Here is a 20,136-nt window from a genome sequence, read left to right on the forward strand (position 1 = left end):
CTTGGCCAACTGCAATTTTTTTGATGACGTATGAACCACGTTACTCTTAGATGTATATTAAGAAAATTATCAGATTAGCACAATATTAATTAGATAAATGACCCAAATTAAAATATTTGTTATCATCAATTATAATTTTTGATAAAGTGATGAGCGATCATATTTAAAAAGTGAGATATGATAAAAATTTTATATGTGTAATAATTAATTTATATTAATGTAGATCAATTCTATGATACGGTAAATCTGCTAAAAAAGACGACGAGAATTCGAATGAAAATCATAAAGAAAATCACAATAAATTTTTTACAATTAATAAGAAAATATATTGATTGTCCAAAATATATTTGCCTACATCATTTACTTTTTTTTTTTTGGCTCTTGAAACAGTCCATATTCTGATAATCATTAATTTTATTTTGATATAATATAATAAATAAATGTATTATTGCCTCAATAAACTTTTTTTGGTCCATGAAAGACGATCCCTCGGACAAATTTTATATTATAAATGATATTTGGTTAAACTAATTTAAAAATATTTTTTTAGGAATTTATAGTTATGGCGTTTTATTTATAAATTGTTTGAATAAAATAAAATAATGAAACTTAAAATTATTGATGTATTTGATATTATACGATCTTTTTGTTGTGATAATTATGGAAATGTCGTCACACTATGAAATTAATTTCCATTGAGAGACATGCCAACAAAATTCGATCGATTCAATCGAGCTAGGATTTTTCATTTTGAATATATATACCACTAATAAAAAAATTTTGTATTGGGATTTGAGGTATTAGATTAAGGCAATGTCCAAATAGCAAATAGGAAACCCGTTTATAGGATCCTACGTCATAAATCTAATGGTTATCATTTATTCAAATATATGAAGTTTATGTATGACCTCACATAATTTTTAATTTTTTCGTGAAATCGTTGGATCTATCGTGACGATGGTACTAAACCAGGAAACCCTCGATACAATTTGCATCGGCTCTATCCAAAATTAGATTTGAAGAACTCAGTTGTTTTTTTAAAAAACAATCAATTCTCCAAATTTTTATTAGCTTTGAAAAAATTAATAAGTGATTTTACTTCCAGACATTGTAATAATTTACGGGTGTGTGCCATACATAATTGTCTACAAACGAGCCCGAGTCTCGTCAAGGTGATGCTCATGAGAATAATACTAAAAATACAGCAATATTATATCATTGCATTGATATTTATAATCATCATATTACAATTGTTTGATTCATACATTAAAATTTGGTCATTTTAAAGATAAATGTAAAAATTGATGTACTAATAGCATCAATCCCACGACCAAAATTCATTGAAAAGTCAAGCAAAAGCCATCTTCTAACAATAGTCTATGCCTTCAATGTTGCAATGCAAGACCTGATATATATGAGTGATGATAGACACACATGACATGAATGTAATGCAAAATATGAATATTAAAAACTAATATATATGAAAATATTCTAAAATTTTATTTTAAAAATGGATTACCTCAAGATACTGCTTTCCAAAAGATGATTTTTATATTAAAAAAAAATTTGTTTTAAATTTTACAAAAAAGCTAGGATGGTATTATGACAAATACAATACAAATAATTAAAAAGGCTAAATATTGTGTCAGATTTTGGCATTAATTGTAATTTATGAGTTCCAGATAATATTTACTACAAACATTACTATACTAAGGTTTCAACCAATAAATGACATTCACCGTGGCATAAGATTACCTGAATTTGTGAGACTGGAAGTTTTGACTCAATGATCGAGTTTTTTCCACTTTCTAGATTAGGAAATCAAAAAAAAAAAAAAAGATTACCTGAATTTGTTTGGTAAAATGGTAATAATTCATGAAAATGGTGGCGAAAAAAGAATCGAAAAACAGTAACTAATTCGGCTCAAATTCAAAAATTTAAGCTTATCGTCGCATGAAAAGAGGAGGCGAAGCAGTCAACAAAAAGTGCGAGTACTGTGTGTTTATATTTTTTAAAAAAAATCACTTCGTAAAATTAAATAAATAATATTCAGGGGGGCAAGCAGGAAGAAATTATTCCTTAAATTCAATCTTTTCAAAACGAATGTTTATATATATTTAAATTTATAAAGATTATTATATTCTGATGATATATATTAATAAATACAACAAACAGTGTCATTTTTGTTATTTTTTTGCAAATATTTGTTTGCTATAGTTCTATATACACACACACATATTCTTTCACTTGCACTTTTTCAACTTTTTTATCTGTTGCTGTTGCTTCAGCTTTAATTTAATTTGTTCTTGTTTCTTCCTTCTGCCTTCTTCATATTCTCCCTCTCAGAGACTGAAAGAACCAAGTTTTATTCTTTGATTCTTGAGGAGGAGGAAAAGAAGAAAGAGTTATTATCAATGGGTGACATTACACACCCTCCCATGGAACAGCTTCAAGACCTTGAATACTGCATTGATTCTAATCCTCCATGGCGTATGTGGCATCATTTCCTTTTCACACATTACTAAAAACTTTAGAAATACATTCCTTTGCTCTTTTTCCAAGTCTGCATATTTGTGGGTTTTGTCAACAAAAGTTGTTTCTTTTGAAAGATAATCAAGAATGGTGTTCAGTTGTATGAACAGTGAGTAGGAGAAGAGATGATAAATGTTGAAGGTTTTAGCTTTTTCGGGGCTTAATTATTTTAGTTTTTAGTCGTGTGGATTGTTTCTCTGTGAGTTTTGGCATCTTTATAACTTTGTGGGTTTATGGTTTTCTATTTTTTATTTTTTTTAAAAAATTACGACTTATGTTTCTGGTGTTGTAGCTGTTTTTGGGAGTGATGGACCAAATGAAAACGTGGATTTTGTTTACGAAACTTTCTTTTAATAACCGTTTACGAGGAATCACCTGACATTTGTGTGCAAATGTGTGAATTTTGGATGTGCGTTTCTTTACTATAATTAGGAAAAAATATAGTTCATCCTGTCTAAACCGGATCATGCTAAAAATTTCTGGTTCATTATTTTTTTAAATGGAAAAATGTGTGGTCTTGAATGGGAAAAGGACTTTGGGACGTGGCAATCAAGAATGTGGAGAACTGTTTTTGTGCATAGAACAGAGTAATGAAAGGAAGTTACTAGAGAGGATGATGATCTATGAATGCCAATAATTTTTTAATCTTTCTGTCATCTTTGAATTATTCTCAAATTCTCTAGTAAAGCCGGAGATTGTGGATGTTAATTTGAAGCATTAGAGTGACTCAACGAAGGAAAGACAACATTTCCTTCTTTATGCAATATCATTTATTTCAAGATGTATTATTTGTTTTCTTGTGTGGCAAAATTAAAGTGCTAAAGAGTTGAAAAACCTGGCTTCTCAAATTTTTGCCAATTGTTGTGTGACAAGTATTGGTGAAACATAAAGTATAAGAATAATGAAACAACTTTTGAAGTCCTTTAGTTGGCAAGGATTGAGTTCATGAAGACAAAATACTCTGAAACTCAAATCTTAGCTTTTCAGGTCTTCCTGGTAACTATGTTAAGTAATGAAATTTTGAGAATTATTTCCTGGAAATTGTAGAATGCAAAATTCCAATACAGGATTCTTCTCTTTTAGTTTTAGTTAGAATAAGATTCACCGATTATGGCGTTTAACATTGTGTTGCCATTGTATGCTTATGCGAGTTATTGAATTCTCGTCTGCAGCCGAAACCATCTTGTTAGCATTTCAGAATTACATATTAGTACTTGGCACAAGTGTGATGATCCCAACGTTGCTTGTCCCATGGATGGGTGGATCTGATGTAAGTTATTCATTTATGCTTTTTAAAATTTTCGTCAATTGAAATTGGCAAATCTTGATTAGATTGTTAAGATAGCTACTGAATATCTTTCAAGAATTTATACATGTAACTATTTTCACAATTCAGTTAAAATCCCGTGCTTAATGGATTGATTTGGGAATTATATTTGACTTGTCATTTCCTAACCAAGTAATGTGATGCTGATAAAACAGGGCGACAAAGCACGTGTCATACAAACACTGCTTTTTGTAGCTGGCATAAACACACTTCTTCAAACGCTCTTTGGAACAAGGTTACCTGCCATTGTTGGAGGGTCATTCGCATATGTCATTCCTATAGCATATATTATTAACGAGTCATCATTGCAAACAATTAATGAGCCTCATGTTGTAAGTACTGAGTACCGTTTACTTTTTTTTTTTTTAATAATCTGGATTCCCATTTTTTAAGTCCTAAATTTATGTGTTTATATTATTCATTGCACGATGCAATTTCATGTATAGCACTTGAATGCTTTGCAGAGATTTATTCAAACAATGAGAGCTATCCAAGGAGCTCTAATAGTTGCTGCAAGCATACAAATAATTCTTGGCTACAGCCATGTATGGGGACTCTTTTCACGGTATAATGTTGATAACCAAATGTCAGAAAGACAAAATAAACAAGTTCCACTTTAAATGTGAAATAGTATTTGTTTTTCGTATTTCACAGATTTTTCAGTCCTCTTGGAATGGCACCTGTCGTTGGATTGGTTGGTTTGGGATTATTTCAACGGGGCTTTCCTGCGGTAACTTATTGCTGTTGATATTTATACTTCATTACTCTATCTTTATGGATTCTATAGAATATCTTGTCTTCGTGTTTTAAAATGCCAAAATGAATTTCCAAATTTCAAGCTTGTCTCAGAATTGCCTAAAACACAATAATTTGAAACAAAAAAATGTATGCTAGATTCTGAACTTGCCCCATGTGTCTTCATATATCATTTAGTCCACCTAATTTGTGGCTTGCTGTGTAAGCTCGATGCAACAAAACCCCTGTATCCTATTGTTGTTTGATAACATGTTTTCTAATTTACAGCTAGGGAATTGTATAGAAATTGGCCTACCGGCCCTTTTCCTGGTTATTGGATTGTCACAAGTGAGTAAATTTTGAACATCTGAAGCACTGCGTGATTATGCCTTCTTTTCCTGACAATACTGCAACTAACAGTTTTCAATTGCAGTATCTGAAACAAGTTAAACCATTAAGGGAATTTCCCATCTTTGAACGATTTCCAGTATTGGTTTCTGTCACTGTTATTTGGGTATACTCCCTCATACTAACTGCAAGTGGAGCTTACCGTGACAGACCAATTGTTACTCAGCACAGTTGCCGTACAGACAGAAGCAACCTTATATCCACAGCTCCATGGTTGTATAAACACAAGTAGACATTCTGTTAAATTGTCTGGCTAAGTCTCTGAGAAATCTAACAGTATATTTTCCGTTATCCAAGGTTCAAGTTCCCTTATCCTCTTCAGTGGGGGCCACCGACTTTTGCGGCTGGTCATGCCTTCGCCATGATGTCTGCTGTTCTTGTCTCAATGGTTGAGGTATTGATTGAAGATTTTCTTCTCTATGGAAGTTTTAGTAGCTTGGGTTAAAAATCTCCTTGAAATTTCAATATGAGCTCGATGCGGAGAGTGCTCACTTGATATTCATTCTCACATATATCACTTTAATTTGATTGCTATCAACTAAACTGGTTAAACCGGGAAGGAAACTTTAATTTTACTGATATGCTCTCCAACGCAATTGATCACAATCAAACTACCTATTTGATCACAATTGAACTACCTATCTGGTCTTTCTACTACCAACTTTTTTTAACCTTTAGTTGGAAGGCATTAAATGGAAATTATACCCTCCTTTTAAAAAAAACCAAGGCAAGATAATTTACCACGTGTGAGAATATTCTGTATTATTATCAAAAAGGAACCATCCATTTAAGCTTGTTGAAACTAATTGTTAGTAATATCTTCAAAGATATAATGAAATTTTTTGAGTAATTGGAAATATTATGCTTTTCGCCACATATGCAATAGATGTTCAGATTCTGATTTTACTCCAAGCGGATTACCAACTGGTGGTGATAAAAATCGATCAACTTCCTTTCAAGAACAGTATATAGTGGTTTTTTAAACAACTATAAGTGTTGCACCATAATTTTTTGTTCTGAACAAGGTGTATATACATTATGACTTTAACTTTATCTGCAGTCCACAGGAGCATATAAGGCAGCATCTCGTCTGGCAATTGCCACCCCACCTCCTGCCTACGTGCTCAGCCGTGGCATTGGTTGGCAGGTTTGCCAACCTTTACTCAACTTTAAAATTTCACTTCCCCCATGAACCCACGTTACATTTTTTTGTTATAAAAGATCTGATATTTGAAATGGAGATTTAGGTTGTGTTCATGATGATTGATATAAATACAGGGAATAGGCGTTTTGCTCGATGGTCTTTTTGGAACGTGCAGTGGTTCTACTGTATCTGTGTAAGTAATTGAGAGTCTGAAACTGGAATATCTTTATTCAGTTCATTATGGTTTGATATTCTTCTTGAATATTTTAATGCGACAAATGCCCTGAAACATTTGACAGTGAAAATGTGGGGCTTCTGGGACTAACTCGAGTTGGAAGCCGTAGAGTTGTACAGATTTCATCTGCCTTCATGATATTCTTTTCCATCTTTGGTCAGTATCAGTATTCTTACTTCATTTGATTTGGAATTTAGAAAATGCTACTTTATCCGATGGTTATTGGTGGGAAATATGTGACGACTGGCAAACTATTCAATCCAAGATAGAGTTTTCCTTTTTGTCACCTTAAAAAGTGTAAGGACTGTTGAAGCAGCGTGTATTGTGCTATAAAATATTTCAGTTTTTTTCTTCCTCGCAAGTGAGTCACCCCATCACTTTTTGTTCTTCAAAAATTAATTTGTGCTGGATGCAGGGAAATTTGGTGCTGTTTTTGCGTCTATACCATTCCCAATATTTGCTGCATTCTACTGTGTTTTATTCGGTCTCGTAGGTATGATATCATCATTCATAACACCTTTCATTCTCTCGAGTTTGTTTACTTTCGAGGTTTTATACTTGCTTGCTTGCAGGTTCTGTTGGCTTATCATTTCTTCAATTCACTAACATGAACTCTATGAGGAACCTCTTGATCACCGGTCTCTCACTGTTCCTCGGGATTTCTGTTCCTCAATTTTTTGATAACTATTGGCATCCTCCACATGGACTAGTTCACACAAAGGCTGGATGGGTAAGATTCCACATTTCACTCTTGAAGTTGTGTGTGTTTAAAATGTAAATTACGTTAGCTCTTGTTGAGGACCTAAGATGGGATCAAACCAAAATATCCCTTACTCTTTCAAAATTATAATGATCTCACTCATCCTCACTACAACCGTTGGTAGCATCAAATGTCATTGTTGTCCAATGTGATTCCACGTGTAGCACATGGTCGCGAACGTAGCATCTGTGATGGTGTATAATTTAAAACAATTAGTTGCAGAATTACTAATAGCTGTAGCCTTTTGATACCTTGCCAAGGAATAGATCCTACAATAATCTTTCAAGTGCTCTTGTTCCGTTATCAAACAAGTCTCCCTTCTACATCTAACTCCACGCCTAGTTCATGTTTTTGCAGTTTAACGCCTTCCTGAATGCCATATTCTCATCTCCTGCAACAGTGGGATTGATTGTCGCTGTATTTCTTGACAACACAATAGAAGTAGAGAAGTCGAAAAAAGATAGAGGGATGCCTTGGTGGGTAAAGTTCAGGACGTTTAGGGGTGACAACCGGAACGAAGAATTCTATACATTGCCATTTAATCTCAACAGATTCTTTCCACCAACATAACCAAGTGTTTTTTGTTGTTTCTCAAGGAAGATTTAGGTTTCTTCTGAAAACTCTTATTCGATGGACATGATTAGCTAGATTACATTTCTTGGGGGGGTTAAAATTTCCGTTTTGGATAGTCTTGTTCGTTGAACGTTATCCATTTTTTGGTTTTTGAGGGCAAAACGGGATTTAGAACATCTAAAAATTACTTTTTTGTAGGGTCCTTCTAACCTCAATGAAATAAGAAATTATTCTCATTCTTTTTGTTTGGTTCACTCCGTTCGTTATGTTATTATTAAATATTAATCATAATCGTTCTTAAACCTTTGTTCTAAACCGATAACATGCTTTTTCTCAATAAGGTAAACTAAAAAACCATCGATCTATCTGTGAGAGTCTAATACAAACGACACCTGCTAAGTAAGAAAACCAGTAAGATCCAGTGGAAAATGCAGATAAGTACAACGTACCACATAACAAAATCTTGATAGTGTGGAAAGTAGCTTCAACGGAAGGATCATCCCCTTCGAAAATCTTCTTGTTCCGAGCCTTCCATATCTCATACACAGTAAAAGCAAACCTGAACATCCTTGCCATGTTAATTACATTGATCCTCCTGCGATAATTTTTATGAACCACTTCAGAGCCGTCCTAATTGTAGTCACTAAATAAAGCATATGAAGCCAAGACCGGACCGGACCCTGAACCACAAAAGTCTGCTGAAGCTGCATTTAAAAAAGAGATGATCGATAGTTTCAACACAAGACGGTAAGCAAAGAGTAGAACTATTATCCACAATGAACGGAAGCCTGTCTCTGGTGAGAAGCTAATCTTTTTTAGAATGTATATCCCATAAAACCCTATCCAAAAGGGCATTGTTCCACACCCTTAAACCTCGCAAGCCCACACCTCCCTCGTTCTTCGGCGTCAAAGGCTTTGCCAAGAAATAGGAGGGTGCTTGTTACTCAAGAAAAAACCCACGATAAAATATTATCGTTGCATGGAATACGTGTTAAATTAAAAATAAATACATTCCTGACTCGGCCAACTCGTAACCCGTTTAGCCATGTGCTCTACTTGGCCCACGCTTTGTAATATCTAGCGGATTAATATAAAGTATGAGTTAACGTGTAATAAATTTTTTGTATATAAAATATGAGTGTTGTAATTTTTATCTAATTTTTTGTTTGAGTCTTTCTTTTCTCCTGCTTTTTCTCTCATTTAGAGCACGGAAAATGGTTTTTTTTTTTTTTTTAAATTNTATGATACAAAAATCACAAATTTAAATGTTGTTTAATCCAACTTAATAATAGAATATGTATACATTGTATATTAAAAACACGGTAACATTTTGACAAAAACTCGTGTGATACGGTCTTATTTTTTAGACGGATCTCTTATTTGGGTCATCCATGAAAAAATATTACTTTTTATGCTAAGAGTTTTTTTTTTGAATATCGATAGGGTTAACCCGTCTTACAGATAAAAACTCGTGAGACCGTCTCACAAGAGACATATCTAATATTTTTGAGTCGAACTCGATATTAATCACTTTTATTTGAATTCAGAAGCCTCAATCAAAATCTAACACACGAGGCTGCTTAGGTTATTATTATTTAACAAATAATGAATTAATCTTTCAATAAAATCGAAATTAATCAATCTTATTATAAGTCGAGAAGTCAAAGTCAAAATTAGAATAAATTAGGTTATTTGGTAGCAACTGGGTAAAAAAGTAAGCGTAGCTGTGTCACACTCACACACACCGTGTATGTGTTCCTCGTTTACCCATTCTCTTCTTTTTAAGAACACAAGAAGCCAATATAGAAACATAAAATTGTTATTGAATAAAAGTAAAGAATCATGTATCCCGCCACCGTCCCGCCACCGTCTCCTTCCGAGACCCTCGATCAGGTAACGCAACTCCTCGGCCTTCTCCTCCCTGCCACTCTTTCCGTCACTTGCTTTGCCTCCAAGTGGCAGGTTCTTCGGTCGAGACTCTCTGCTCTTAAATCCCTTCTCGCAGAAGTTTCCGGCTCCCCTCATTGGTCGGAGAATCCTTTGCTTCTTCCTATTATTCCAGCCTTGCTTTGCACCCTCCGCCGCGTGCAGACACTTTGTGAACAGTGCTGTGACGCTTCTTTCAGCCGCGGGAAGCTTTTGATGCAATCCGATCTTGACATGGCCGCTGGATGGCTTTCCAAGCAAATCAACGACCTCGACCTCCTGCTCCGATCTGGGGTTCTCCTCCAGTCTACCGCCATTGTTCTCTCTCAGCCCAGTGCTGGTTCCTCCAAGGAAGAACTCACCTTTTTTATCAAAGACCTATTTACTAGAATTCAGATCGGTGGGCTGGAGTTCAAGCGGAAGGCGTTGGATTCATTGATTCAGCTCCTTTCTGAGGAAGAAAAGTCTGCAGGGTTAGTTGCCAAGGAAGGGAATGTCGGCTGTTTGATCTCCTTGCTCGATCTGAATGCGCATGATTCCGTGAGGGAACCAGCGGTTGTGGCAGTGTCACTCCTCATATCAGCTGGAGATTTTCCCAGGAAATGCTTGTTTGAGGAGGGGGCATTGGGCCCTTTGTTGAAAATAATCGAATGCAGCTCTATTTCCATGAAGGAAAAGGCTTCCATGGCTGTCGAATTCATTACCGCTGATCCTGACAATGCTTGGGCAATTTCTGCTTATGGGGGCGTCCCGATACTATTAGAATTGTGTAAATCTGGCTCCCTTCTAGCTCAATCGCATGCTGTTGGTGCGATAAGGAATGTCTCGATTGTGGAAGATATTCGGAATTTGTTGGTCGAAGAAAGTGCACTTCCTGTTTTGATGCAATTGCTTATTACTGGGAATCCATCAGCGCAAGCGAAAGCGGCCAGTTGCGTATCCATTCTTGCTTCTTCAGGTGAATATTTTTGTGATTTGTTATTACAAGAAAAGGGTTTGCAAAAGTTGCTACATTTGTTTCATGAGTGTTCAAGTGCTGAAACTTTAGAGCATGTGTTACGAGCTATTTATTCATTATCTGCTACGGATGCGAGTTATCACATTTTATCTGGTTCAACCATGTTTATTGTACAAATCGCGGAGCTTATAAAGCATGGGAATGTAATGTTACAGCATATTTGTGCCTCCTTGCTTGCTAATTTATCAATTAGCGATGGTGATAAAAGGGCGATAGGTGGGTGTATGGGCTATTTGGTGAAGTTAATGGAATCCGTGAAGCCCGGTGGTATGCAGGAGGTTGGGGCAAAAGCGTTGATATCATTGTTGTCAGTGAAATCAAATAAGAAAGAGTTCGTTAGGGATGAGAACAATTTGACGAGGTTGGTGCAAATGTTGGATCCTAAAGACGTGGTTGTTTCCAAGAAGTTTCCGGTAGCAGTGGTGGTGGCAATCATGACTGGTGGTAGCCAAAGTTGTCGAAAGAAGCTTGTGGCGGCCGGTGCTTGTGCCCATTTGCAGATATTGACAGAAATGGATGTGGTCGGAGCTAAGAAAGCTTTGCAAAGAGTCTCCGGAAATAGGCTGACAAGTATATTTACAAGGACATGGAGGGGCTAGTTACCAAAGTATCTAATCCTCTGCCAATGAAGGTATCAAAAATTAAACTTGACATTGAGACAACTAATTTGTTTGATCATTTTTTATTTGCTTCTCTTAATTTCTTGGATGTCACACGGCACATTTTGATTGTTTCTCTTCTTGATTGCAGCAAGTTGATTAATACTTTGAGATTTGCATGTTATGTAGTTTCTGAGCTGGAAAGTGCTTTATCAGGTTAATTTTGGAATGTTAACGAAAGATGCAATTTTTACTGTATAGATTCATATATTTTGATTTCTCTGAGATTAATTGTGCTGTAGATTCACATATTTGGCAACATTTTTATTTGAAAATTTATTGTCGGATGATTCGGATTAAATTATTTAAAGAGAATATTTAGCATTGCTAATCATATGAAAAATACCTTATATGGCCTCTGTGATTTTGAGTTTCTTATACCTTACTAATCTCCTTTCATTATCCATTTTATTATCTATTTTTCTTTCGTCGGTGACAGTCCTAAAAACATTTCAGTTATTATCTCAAATTCCCAGGCTTTCCATTTGACAAGAGCAACCGGGATGACACAGTCTGTGAGTCAACTAGAATTATGTGAAATCTATGGACATTATTAATAAATATCTTGCATCTAAGTGCGGCAGATTCGCAGAAGAAAGATGCTTATTAAATATTTTCCTTGTGCTCTTGACAGCAAGATAGTCCATTTTTGCGTTAATTATTTTTCTTCATTTATAACCACTAGATTTAGCTAATAATCATAGATGCTATCCATTTTTTTTATCATGTTAATTATCGTGGAATTGGGACGTGGACTAAATTGGCTGAAGCTCATGTTTTTGGCTACTGTAATCCATTTGTGACGGATCAAATTTACTTTGATGGACCTTAATATCCAACTTGTAGTGAAGACTCAACTGCAAATATCATTTCATTTATAACGTATTAGCAAGCACAGTAGATGGTTTTTATCAGCATTAAATACAATCTTCGACCTAACAGATGTCACATGCTTATCATATAGAATGGGTCAGGCTGAAGTGTGATTTTTCTTTTGGATCCGTGATCGTTAGCAATGTATATATATGTATTTGTAGGGCTCACAATTGATTTTGCATGATTTTTTTTTCACACCTGTCATTGTTATCATGTCTTCTTGGCAGGTATCATGTGTTCCCTTGCTAGAAAACACTGGACCAAAACGAATTCAGATCACATTTTCTCATGATTCGTATTTTTCTTCCTCTCTTTACTTTATATTTATTTGGTCACAGGAACTTTCTTGGTTTCTCTAACTGTCAACTAGGAGCCAGCTCGAGCTCGGTGAAAACGCTCGGTATATCCCAGCCATCGACCGATGGTAACATACTGTAATATATGCTGAAAAAATATATATTAAACAAGGATGCAATTTTAGGGTGTATTCTTGTTTCACTTCTTTTGTTTAGTAGATAGATCAGGATTTACTTTAATGTGTATTGAGTGAAGAAGTTTGCCTTTTTTTCAAGTCTTTTCGCCTCTGTAATTGCTTTTCTTTGATTTTACCCAAAAATCGTATACAACTTTTTTTGGTAATGTAATCCGTGGCTGCGGTTAAAACATATATAGAAAGTGGGAATGTTTCTTCTTCCCTTTTCTCCCCGAGTGAGTCTCATGTGAGACCGTCTCACGGATCTTAATCTGTGAGACGGGTCAACCCTACCCATATTCACAATAAAAAGTAATACTCTTAGCATAAAAAGTAATACTTTTTCATGGATGACCCAAATAAGAGATTCGTCTCACAAATACGACCCGTGAGACCTTCTCACACAAGTTTTTGCCTTTCTCCTCATTTCTTTGATCCAAGAATAAATAACATTAGTAACCACTTGTGTACTAGCAGTCGGCATACATCATCATTCAGTCCAAACCTGTAAAATATCGAAAATGTACACTTCTCTCTTGTGAAAATCAGATAAGCATCCTATATCTTAAATTTTATAAAAGCTCCTCTACACTGTTTGAAATACAGTGAACTGGAGTATTTTGATGATAGTAGAATAGTGATCAAAATGATCAGCGGATAAATGCTAAAAAAAAAAACTGAATTTTTTATAAATTATATTTTAGATCATCTAGATTAGTTCAGATGTTATCGATATTAATTGACTAGTGTAAGATTGAGCCAAATGACAGGAAACTAACAAGTAACTTGTATTTCTCTCTCTTCTTCCAACGGCTGTCATCAGGCCTAAATTAGAAGACTAATCGCTTAGCAAGGGGCCTATCATATTAGGGGCAAAGGTGGGCTGTAGCCCGGCCCTTAATTAATGTGTAGCCCATCAACTTTTTTAGCCCAGAGTAATTAATGGACAACGAGAGAAGGGTGGTGGAAAAAGAGGCTAATAGCCGAAGCTTAAAATTTGCAAATCAACCACCGCTAGGCATTTGGCAAAAAAAGGAAAAATTGTTGGTTTTTGTAGAAATAAAATATTTGTGGTTTTGTTTTTTGTTTGATTATTTTTGTTACAGTTTATTATAAATATTCTTTATCTTTGATTTTTGTTTTGAACGATTTTGATAATTTATTGGATGGTAACAAATTTTGTATCACCTTCTCCTTGAAATTTATTGATTAATTAAAAATATATATTTTTTATTTGAATTATGTATTTTGACACTATTCTTCAGTTTCTCAGCTTAAGGAATTTTGAGTGATGTAAATATTATAATTTATTTATGTACTAATAATTTAATTTGATGGAGTTTATTCTACATTTACCAAAAAAAATTTAAATCTTCTTGATTACATGTATATTATAACAAAAATATTTTTGGTTACATTTCTTGATTACAAGTATATGTTTATAATATATATGTACTTTATAACAAATTTTAGCCCATTAAAGTAAAAAAAATTTATGATTACTCCCCTTTATTTGTCATTTCAAATTCCAAAAATTTGTACGATAACATATACATATATAAATAAATAACAATAGTAACAGTCAAAATTGTAATAAGTAAAAACATTATTGATGGATAATCATCATGATCTCAACTAATAATAAATGCGAAATAAGTAGTAACAAAAAATAAATGGAATATTTAATTAAAATTCAATTTTACCTTGAACAATATATAAAATTCCAAGCCTTTATTCGAAAAATTCAATATTTACCTCGAACAATGATAGAAGGATACATTTTATTAAACTTTATTTTTCTAGAATACAACGATCAGATATAATGTCAAAAACCAAGTCCCCAGGCATGCATTTACAGACGTGGAAGCTCGATTCCAATGGTGATGCCAGCTCTCCGTCCTGTTTCCGGTTTGCGTGTGAATCATATTCCACGTTCTCGCCATGCAAACGCTTTACTCCACTACAAATACCACCCTAGCTCGCCCCCTTCCATTTCCTCCCACCAAACACAATTGATCAGTGTGTATTAATCTGCAAATATTATGACTAGAGTCATCGCTTTCGCCGCTCTATTCGCTGCTCTTCTCGCAGTGGCCAGCGCTACGACCTACACCACGGTGGTGACCACCACAATGGTTGACAAGGAGAACCCGCGTGGCAGGGGCGAATCCTGCATGCAGGAATACGAACAACAACAGAAGATGAGCCACTGCCAGATGTGGATGCAGAAAGCGGGAGGACGCTACTTGGATGCCTCCTTCCTGAGGAGCACTGTGAGCAATCCAATGCGGGGACAAGGCGAGCACCTCCAGCAGTGCTGCCAGCAGCTGGAGCAGATCAGCTCTCCATGCAGGTGCGAAGCCATGAAAATGGTGTGGAGGGAGCAACAACGGGAACAAGGATCCAGAAGGTAAGAAATGCAAGAGATGAGGGAAATGGTGGAGAATCTGCCACAAATGTGCGGAATGCAAATGCATGAGCAGTGCCGCCTAAATGCTGCCTGAAGTACTCGATAGCCCACGCTGCCCTCATGCCTCGAGAATAAAGTTGTGCCTGTGCAGCCATTAATCTCGTTTGCTGATTTTTGGCAGGAGGTCCGCAAGCATGCATGCAATAATTAAGTGGAATTTATGCGTACTATCGTGTGTGTAATTTTTACGTTAAAGTTTTACATGGTGGTGCAGCGTGAGTGTATCTTCTCCAGTTTGGGGTTGAATATATCCTTTTTATATTAATGCGACTCCAAAGTTTATGATTATTCTTCTCTGCAAACTTATGAAACGTATTATTATTATTATAAAGTAAAAGAAAGCATGATAGATATATAGCCATATTTCTTTACAAATGGAAGATACAGATATATGTCGAACAGGAACTCGGTGGCGTTCTCCCCATTCCAAACTACATAACAGAAGTTTTAACCAAATATGGTGTCATTTTCAACTAATAATCACTTAAAAAAACTGTGTAATTCTCCCCATTCCAAACTACTAAAGGCATCCACGATAAGGAGATATTTCCTTCAAATATTTCTCTATTCAAATATCTCATATTTCACAATCAAATATCACGCCAACTAAATATTTATGGATCTCACTGTCACTTTAATTAATATTTTATTTTCATTTAAATAAAATCATTTCACCACTTTAATTACTTTCATCTATTATTTAGTATTATATTTTTATTGAAATATAAAACTAAAAAGTTTATAACGATTATTTTTGAATAACTAATTTGTAAAAAAAATAAATATTAATAAAATTAAAAAAATTTATAACGAATTATATAAAACTAATTTATCACAAAACAATATTTATAACATTAATAATAAAAAATTACAAACATAAAACATCATTTATAATAATAATAATTGAAAATTAATAATTCACGAAGATACTAAAAAAAAGACATGAAAACAGAAATTACAAATAATTTAATTGTCCACTGCAGGTTTCTGATGCGCGAGTGCAATGCACGCATGCGTCTCAAGTCAACGTGAAACTCACGCTGTCTTGAAGAAATTTAAAAAAAAATTTGCAATACTCGGTTACAAATTTGTAACTGGGTATTGTAGTGGCACACAAATCAATGGTGTGCAGTGGTGAATATTTAGATGAAGAATATATTTGGATGACTTGGCTTGTAGAATATCTATCATTGTGGATGTCCTAATAAAAATCACTGCTCTGATTTATTAGCAAGTACTCAGAAGATATTATTTATAAAAGTAGTTATAATAATAAGCAGAACTAGGATTTCAGAAGGTTGAAATCTCGTCGAACTCACTCGATAAAAAGAACAAAATACATAACTCAACAAATTACACGAAAGGGAAAATTATAATTATAATTGTAGTTACGGTCAAGCTTGTATGTTCTTTTTTTTAAAAAAATTTTGTCTATATAATCAAATGGGAAAAATTACTTCTTCCTTTTTCTGTAATTTGCAAATTTTTTTTTTTTTTTACTTTTGGTCTTGTTTACAATAATTAAATTTCTATTTTTAACATGTTTTTTTTGGTTATATTACGATTAATTTTCATTTTTAGTTTGTAATATTTATGTTTTTTCTGTTTTTTAATGAAAAAAACATATCAGTTAAAATACGAGAAAATGGAAAAAATATAAATTATATGATTAAAAATACAAATTTATAGTTAACCAAACTAAAAATAAAAAAATATAAATAAAAAGACAAAAAATGTAACATAAGAGAGAAAAAATCATGATGGCCATTAAATTTTAGTTCACCTAGATCCAAAATCCCGATTTCATCTCAAATCTAGCACATGACAAAATCGTCAAATATACCAAGCACGGTACACACATATATATGAGTTTTGATATGTTGCACACCTACTGTGCACACTTATATGAGCACCGATGAGGTGTCATTCACCTATTNGATTAAAAGTACTGATAATTCATTCATATGAAACGACAATTGAAAAGGGTCATAATCTTTTTTTCCTTGTTTGTTTCATCCATCCCAATCAAACATTTTGCTCAATATACCACGACCTGAATCCGCATCAGAAAAATAAATACCATCAGCCATCACATCCCAATAACACACCCCGGAGTCTATGCATCTCTTCCTAATGTGACGATTAAACACATCGAAAGCTTTTTGTTTGTTATCCCACCAGATGTGACAGAAGAATTTAGTATTGAGCCAATAGCTTTCGCAGAAATGCCAAGAAAAAGATTGTTTTCTCGTAACGTTGTGATATCCCATGTCGTTATTTTTCGATGCGCAGTGCAACATCATGGGGTTAGTGTTCTCCGGGAGATTATTTTCTACTTCTATCACGTATGCCCTCGTGAAAAAGCAAGAATTTTTTTCATGAGAAAATGCAGCTTGTACGAGGCTACATGTTATTACAAGAACAAAGGTTAAGATTTTGGTTTTCATTCTTAAAGAGCAAAAATACAAATATTGAAGTGATATATATATCATCGATGGAATTGGATTTTAAATAGAGGTGAAAAGTAAAAAACTGCAGGAAATTTTTAAAATAGTGTTGATTACAGAAGATTGAGGGAATAATATTCTTGAAGAAATTAAACATAATATGATTGTAATGCAATCTAGTCAAATCAATAATTTAATTATCGGGATTGTGATTTGATGTAATTATTTTTTTCAGATGTATGTTATTATCTAGGGAAAAGTTGCAGCCTCGTCAACGAAATGTATAAATATTTTATATAAAGTATAATTTTATTTTTTACTAATCATAATTTTTTTTTTACTTGATATAAAGTTTTTTTTTGTGTGTGTGAATAGACCTTGAGAAGGGGAATTGAAGGTAATCAAATCTTATATAATATATTAATTACATGCTCGATCAAAAAAATCTTATATAATATGCTGCTTTTATAGATAAATATAACTAATAATAATTTGAAATTTGGTAAGGGTTTGATTCAAAAATTATTTTAAAAAAATTTGTTTTTATTTGGCAATTATTAATTGAAAATGGGATTTGGATTCAAAAATTGGATGAAATGTTTTAGTTATGTTATCGTCCTCATTGTATACATATTATAAAAAAAAAATTGGATTTAGACTTGGATTTGGATTATAAAATCCATGAATTTATAATTCTACATTGGTATCATATCATCGAACTTTACAACCTAATTTCAGTAATTTCCGACTAAAATTAGACACTTAAGTAAAAATGCGACCAAAATAACTAAAAGTTAAATGTCAACAGACCAATATTCAAGTTTGACTAGTTATATGGCTAAAAGATCGAGATAACATACAAAATTAGATAATTAAAAGATTTTTAAAATTTATATTGTCCATATAATACAAATCACATTGTTAAGACCGGTTTAGAGTAAAAGCTGATAAATAATACGACCGGTTTTGATATGATTAGTTATACAAGACCTATTTTTCTCAAAACAGTCGGTCCTCGTACAAATAGTATAAATTAATTGCGTTAGAAGATTTAAGTATTTTTAAACATCAAATTTTGATGAATTATTTAATCATGAATTTTTAAAACATAAGATATCAATACTAAGAGAAGATGTGATCAGAAATAATTGAAGAGATTAAACATATTGATGTAATTTCATATTATTGTTTGATATAATAATAAGTGATCAAATGCACCAGATGGATCAATGTTATCAATTAATTCGGATGAAACGATATATATTCTAGCTAGCTAGTTAATTTCTAACACAATTCTTAACTTACTAATGTTTCATCCTTCCTACATCCCAACCAAACATTCTGGTCAACGGTGCACGAGCACGACCGTCGGAAAAATAAATGCCGTCCGTCTTCACAGCCCAATAACACTGTCCGGTCCTTATGCATGTTTTCTTGAGGTTACGATTAAAGACGTCGAAAGCCTTTTGTTTGTTATCCCACCAGATATGACAGAAGAATTTAGTTCTGAACCAATAGTTTTCGCAGAATGACCAAGAAAAAGTCTCCGTTCTCGAAACATTATGATATCCCAAGTTGTCATTTTTTGATGCGCAGTGCAGCAACATGGGATGAGTGTTCTCCGGGAGAGTGTTTTGTACTTTTATCGTGTATTTCATTGTGAAAACGCAAGTCCTTTTTTCTTGAGACAATGCAGCTTGTGCGAGGCTGCATATTACGACAACAAAGGTTAAGATTTTGGTTTTGATCATTCTGAAAGAGCAAAAATAAAAAAAAAAATAGTGTATCGATGGAAGTCGATACATGTAATTTCTTTTTAAATAGAGATAAAAATTGCTCGAAATTTAGCAAAATTTATGTTGATTGCCTAAGATAGAGGGATGCGACGGAGAATACGGAAACGAAATTATACATATACACAATAATTAAATATGGTTGTGGTCTGTCGAGAATATTTTAATCGATCGGGATTGCGATTTTTTGTAAAATAGTTTTTTTTAAAGAATGTGTGTGTGTGTGTGTGTGTGTGAGAGAGAATAGAGACCTTGAAAAGGGGAAGTCAATCAAATTCAAATCTTATACATTAATATACTGCTTTGATATATAAATATAAACTGAAAAAATTGTGATTAGGATTGCTTTGTTTTGGCAATTGAAGAGACGACTATGCATTAAAAATAGGATTTGGATGTAGTAATTGCGTAAGATGTTTTAGTTAGTTTAGTTTTAGATACATTTTCAATATTCATTGAATTGAAATTTAAAATCCATAGATTAGAATTCCATTTTAGTATTTGGTCATGTTCGTGTAGGTCTATTGTGAGACGGTCTCACGAATCTTTATCTGTGAGACGAGTCAACCCTACCGATATTCATAATAAAAAGTAATACTCTCAGCATAAAAAGTAATATTTTTCATGGATAACCCAAATAAGAGATCTGTCTCACAAAAGACGATCTGTGAGACCGTCTCACACAAGTTTTTGTCATTTAAGAATTGAATTTTATAGTTAAAATAATATTGTTAATTTTGTTTCACTTTTTTTTTTTTTTT

General features: G+C 33.6%; 3 protein-coding genes across 7 annotated transcripts; all 3 read left to right on the plus strand.

Moving 5' to 3' along the window:
* Positions 1-2,268: 2,268 nt before the first annotated feature.
* LOC140964285 (nucleobase-ascorbate transporter 1-like) lies at positions 2,269-8,672 on the plus strand. 3 transcript variants are annotated; one of them, XM_073423922.1, is made up of 14 exons: positions 2,269-2,490; positions 3,705-3,802; positions 4,015-4,191; positions 4,324-4,424; positions 4,514-4,589; positions 4,883-4,942; positions 5,028-5,215; positions 5,300-5,396; positions 6,063-6,149; positions 6,281-6,339; positions 6,446-6,537; positions 6,797-6,874; positions 6,954-7,111; positions 7,499-8,672. In XM_073423922.1, exons 1-14 carry the CDS (start codon positions 2,415-2,417, stop codon positions 7,709-7,711), a joined length of 1,560 nt encoding a protein of 519 aa, XP_073280023.1. In that variant the 5' UTR covers positions 2,269-2,414; the 3' UTR covers positions 7,712-8,672. The 3 variants fall into 3 exon arrangements, with proteins under 3 accessions (XP_073280023.1, XP_073280025.1, XP_073280024.1); XM_073423924.1 differs by having other exon boundaries at positions 7,542-7,684; XM_073423923.1 differs by lacking the exon at positions 2,269-2,490 and adding an exon at positions 2,508-2,673.
* Positions 8,673-9,467: 795 nt separating this feature from the next.
* LOC140964476 (U-box domain-containing protein 18-like) lies at positions 9,468-12,886 on the plus strand. 3 transcript variants are annotated; one of them, XR_012172889.1, is made up of 3 exons: positions 9,468-11,289; positions 11,409-11,473; positions 12,532-12,886. XR_012172889.1 is itself a non-coding variant. In XM_073424305.1 (2 exons), the coding sequence occupies exon 1, from the start codon at positions 9,557-9,559 to the stop codon at positions 11,255-11,257; it is 1,701 nt and encodes a 566-aa protein (XP_073280406.1). In that variant the 5' UTR covers positions 9,468-9,556; the 3' UTR covers positions 11,258-11,289; positions 11,409-12,507. The 3 variants fall into 3 exon arrangements, 2 of the variants coding, with proteins under 2 accessions (XP_073280406.1, XP_073280405.1); XM_073424305.1 differs by lacking the exon at positions 12,532-12,886 and having other exon boundaries at positions 11,409-12,507; XM_073424304.1 differs by lacking the exon at positions 11,409-11,473 and having other exon boundaries at positions 9,470-11,289.
* Positions 12,887-14,707: 1,821 nt separating this feature from the next.
* LOC140964597 (2S seed storage albumin protein-like) lies at positions 14,708-15,380 on the plus strand. The gene is made up of 3 exons (XM_073424461.1): positions 14,708-15,075; positions 15,257-15,259; positions 15,350-15,380. Exons 1-3 carry the CDS (start codon positions 14,708-14,710, stop codon positions 15,378-15,380), a joined length of 402 nt encoding a protein of 133 aa, XP_073280562.1.
* The last annotated feature ends 4,756 nt before the right edge of the window (positions 15,381-20,136 follow it).

Source organism: Primulina huaijiensis, chromosome 18 (genome assembly GCF_012295235.1).
Source record: "Primulina huaijiensis isolate GDHJ02 chromosome 18, ASM1229523v2, whole genome shotgun sequence".
Classification (NCBI taxonomy): Eukaryota; Viridiplantae; Streptophyta; class Magnoliopsida; order Lamiales; family Gesneriaceae; genus Primulina; species Primulina huaijiensis.

Excerpts from the sequence above, each read along its gene's own strand:
- LOC140964597 (XM_073424461.1), top strand. The coding sequence starts at position 14,708 with ATGACTAGAGTCATCGCTTTCGCCGCTCTATTCGCTGCTCTTCTCGCA.
- LOC140964285 (XM_073423922.1), top strand. The coding sequence starts at position 2,415 with ATGGGTGACATTACACACCCTCCCATGGAACAGCTTCAAGACCTTGAA. Across the intron at positions 4,590-4,882 it reads TTCAACGGGGCTTTCCTGCG|CTAGGGAATTGTATAGAAAT; the intron begins GTAACTTATTGC and ends TCTAATTTACAG. Across the intron at positions 6,538-6,796 it reads GATATTCTTTTCCATCTTTG|GGAAATTTGGTGCTGTTTTT; the intron begins GTCAGTATCAGT and ends TGCTGGATGCAG.
- LOC140964476 (XM_073424305.1), top strand. The coding sequence starts at position 9,557 with ATGTATCCCGCCACCGTCCCGCCACCGTCTCCTTCCGAGACCCTCGAT.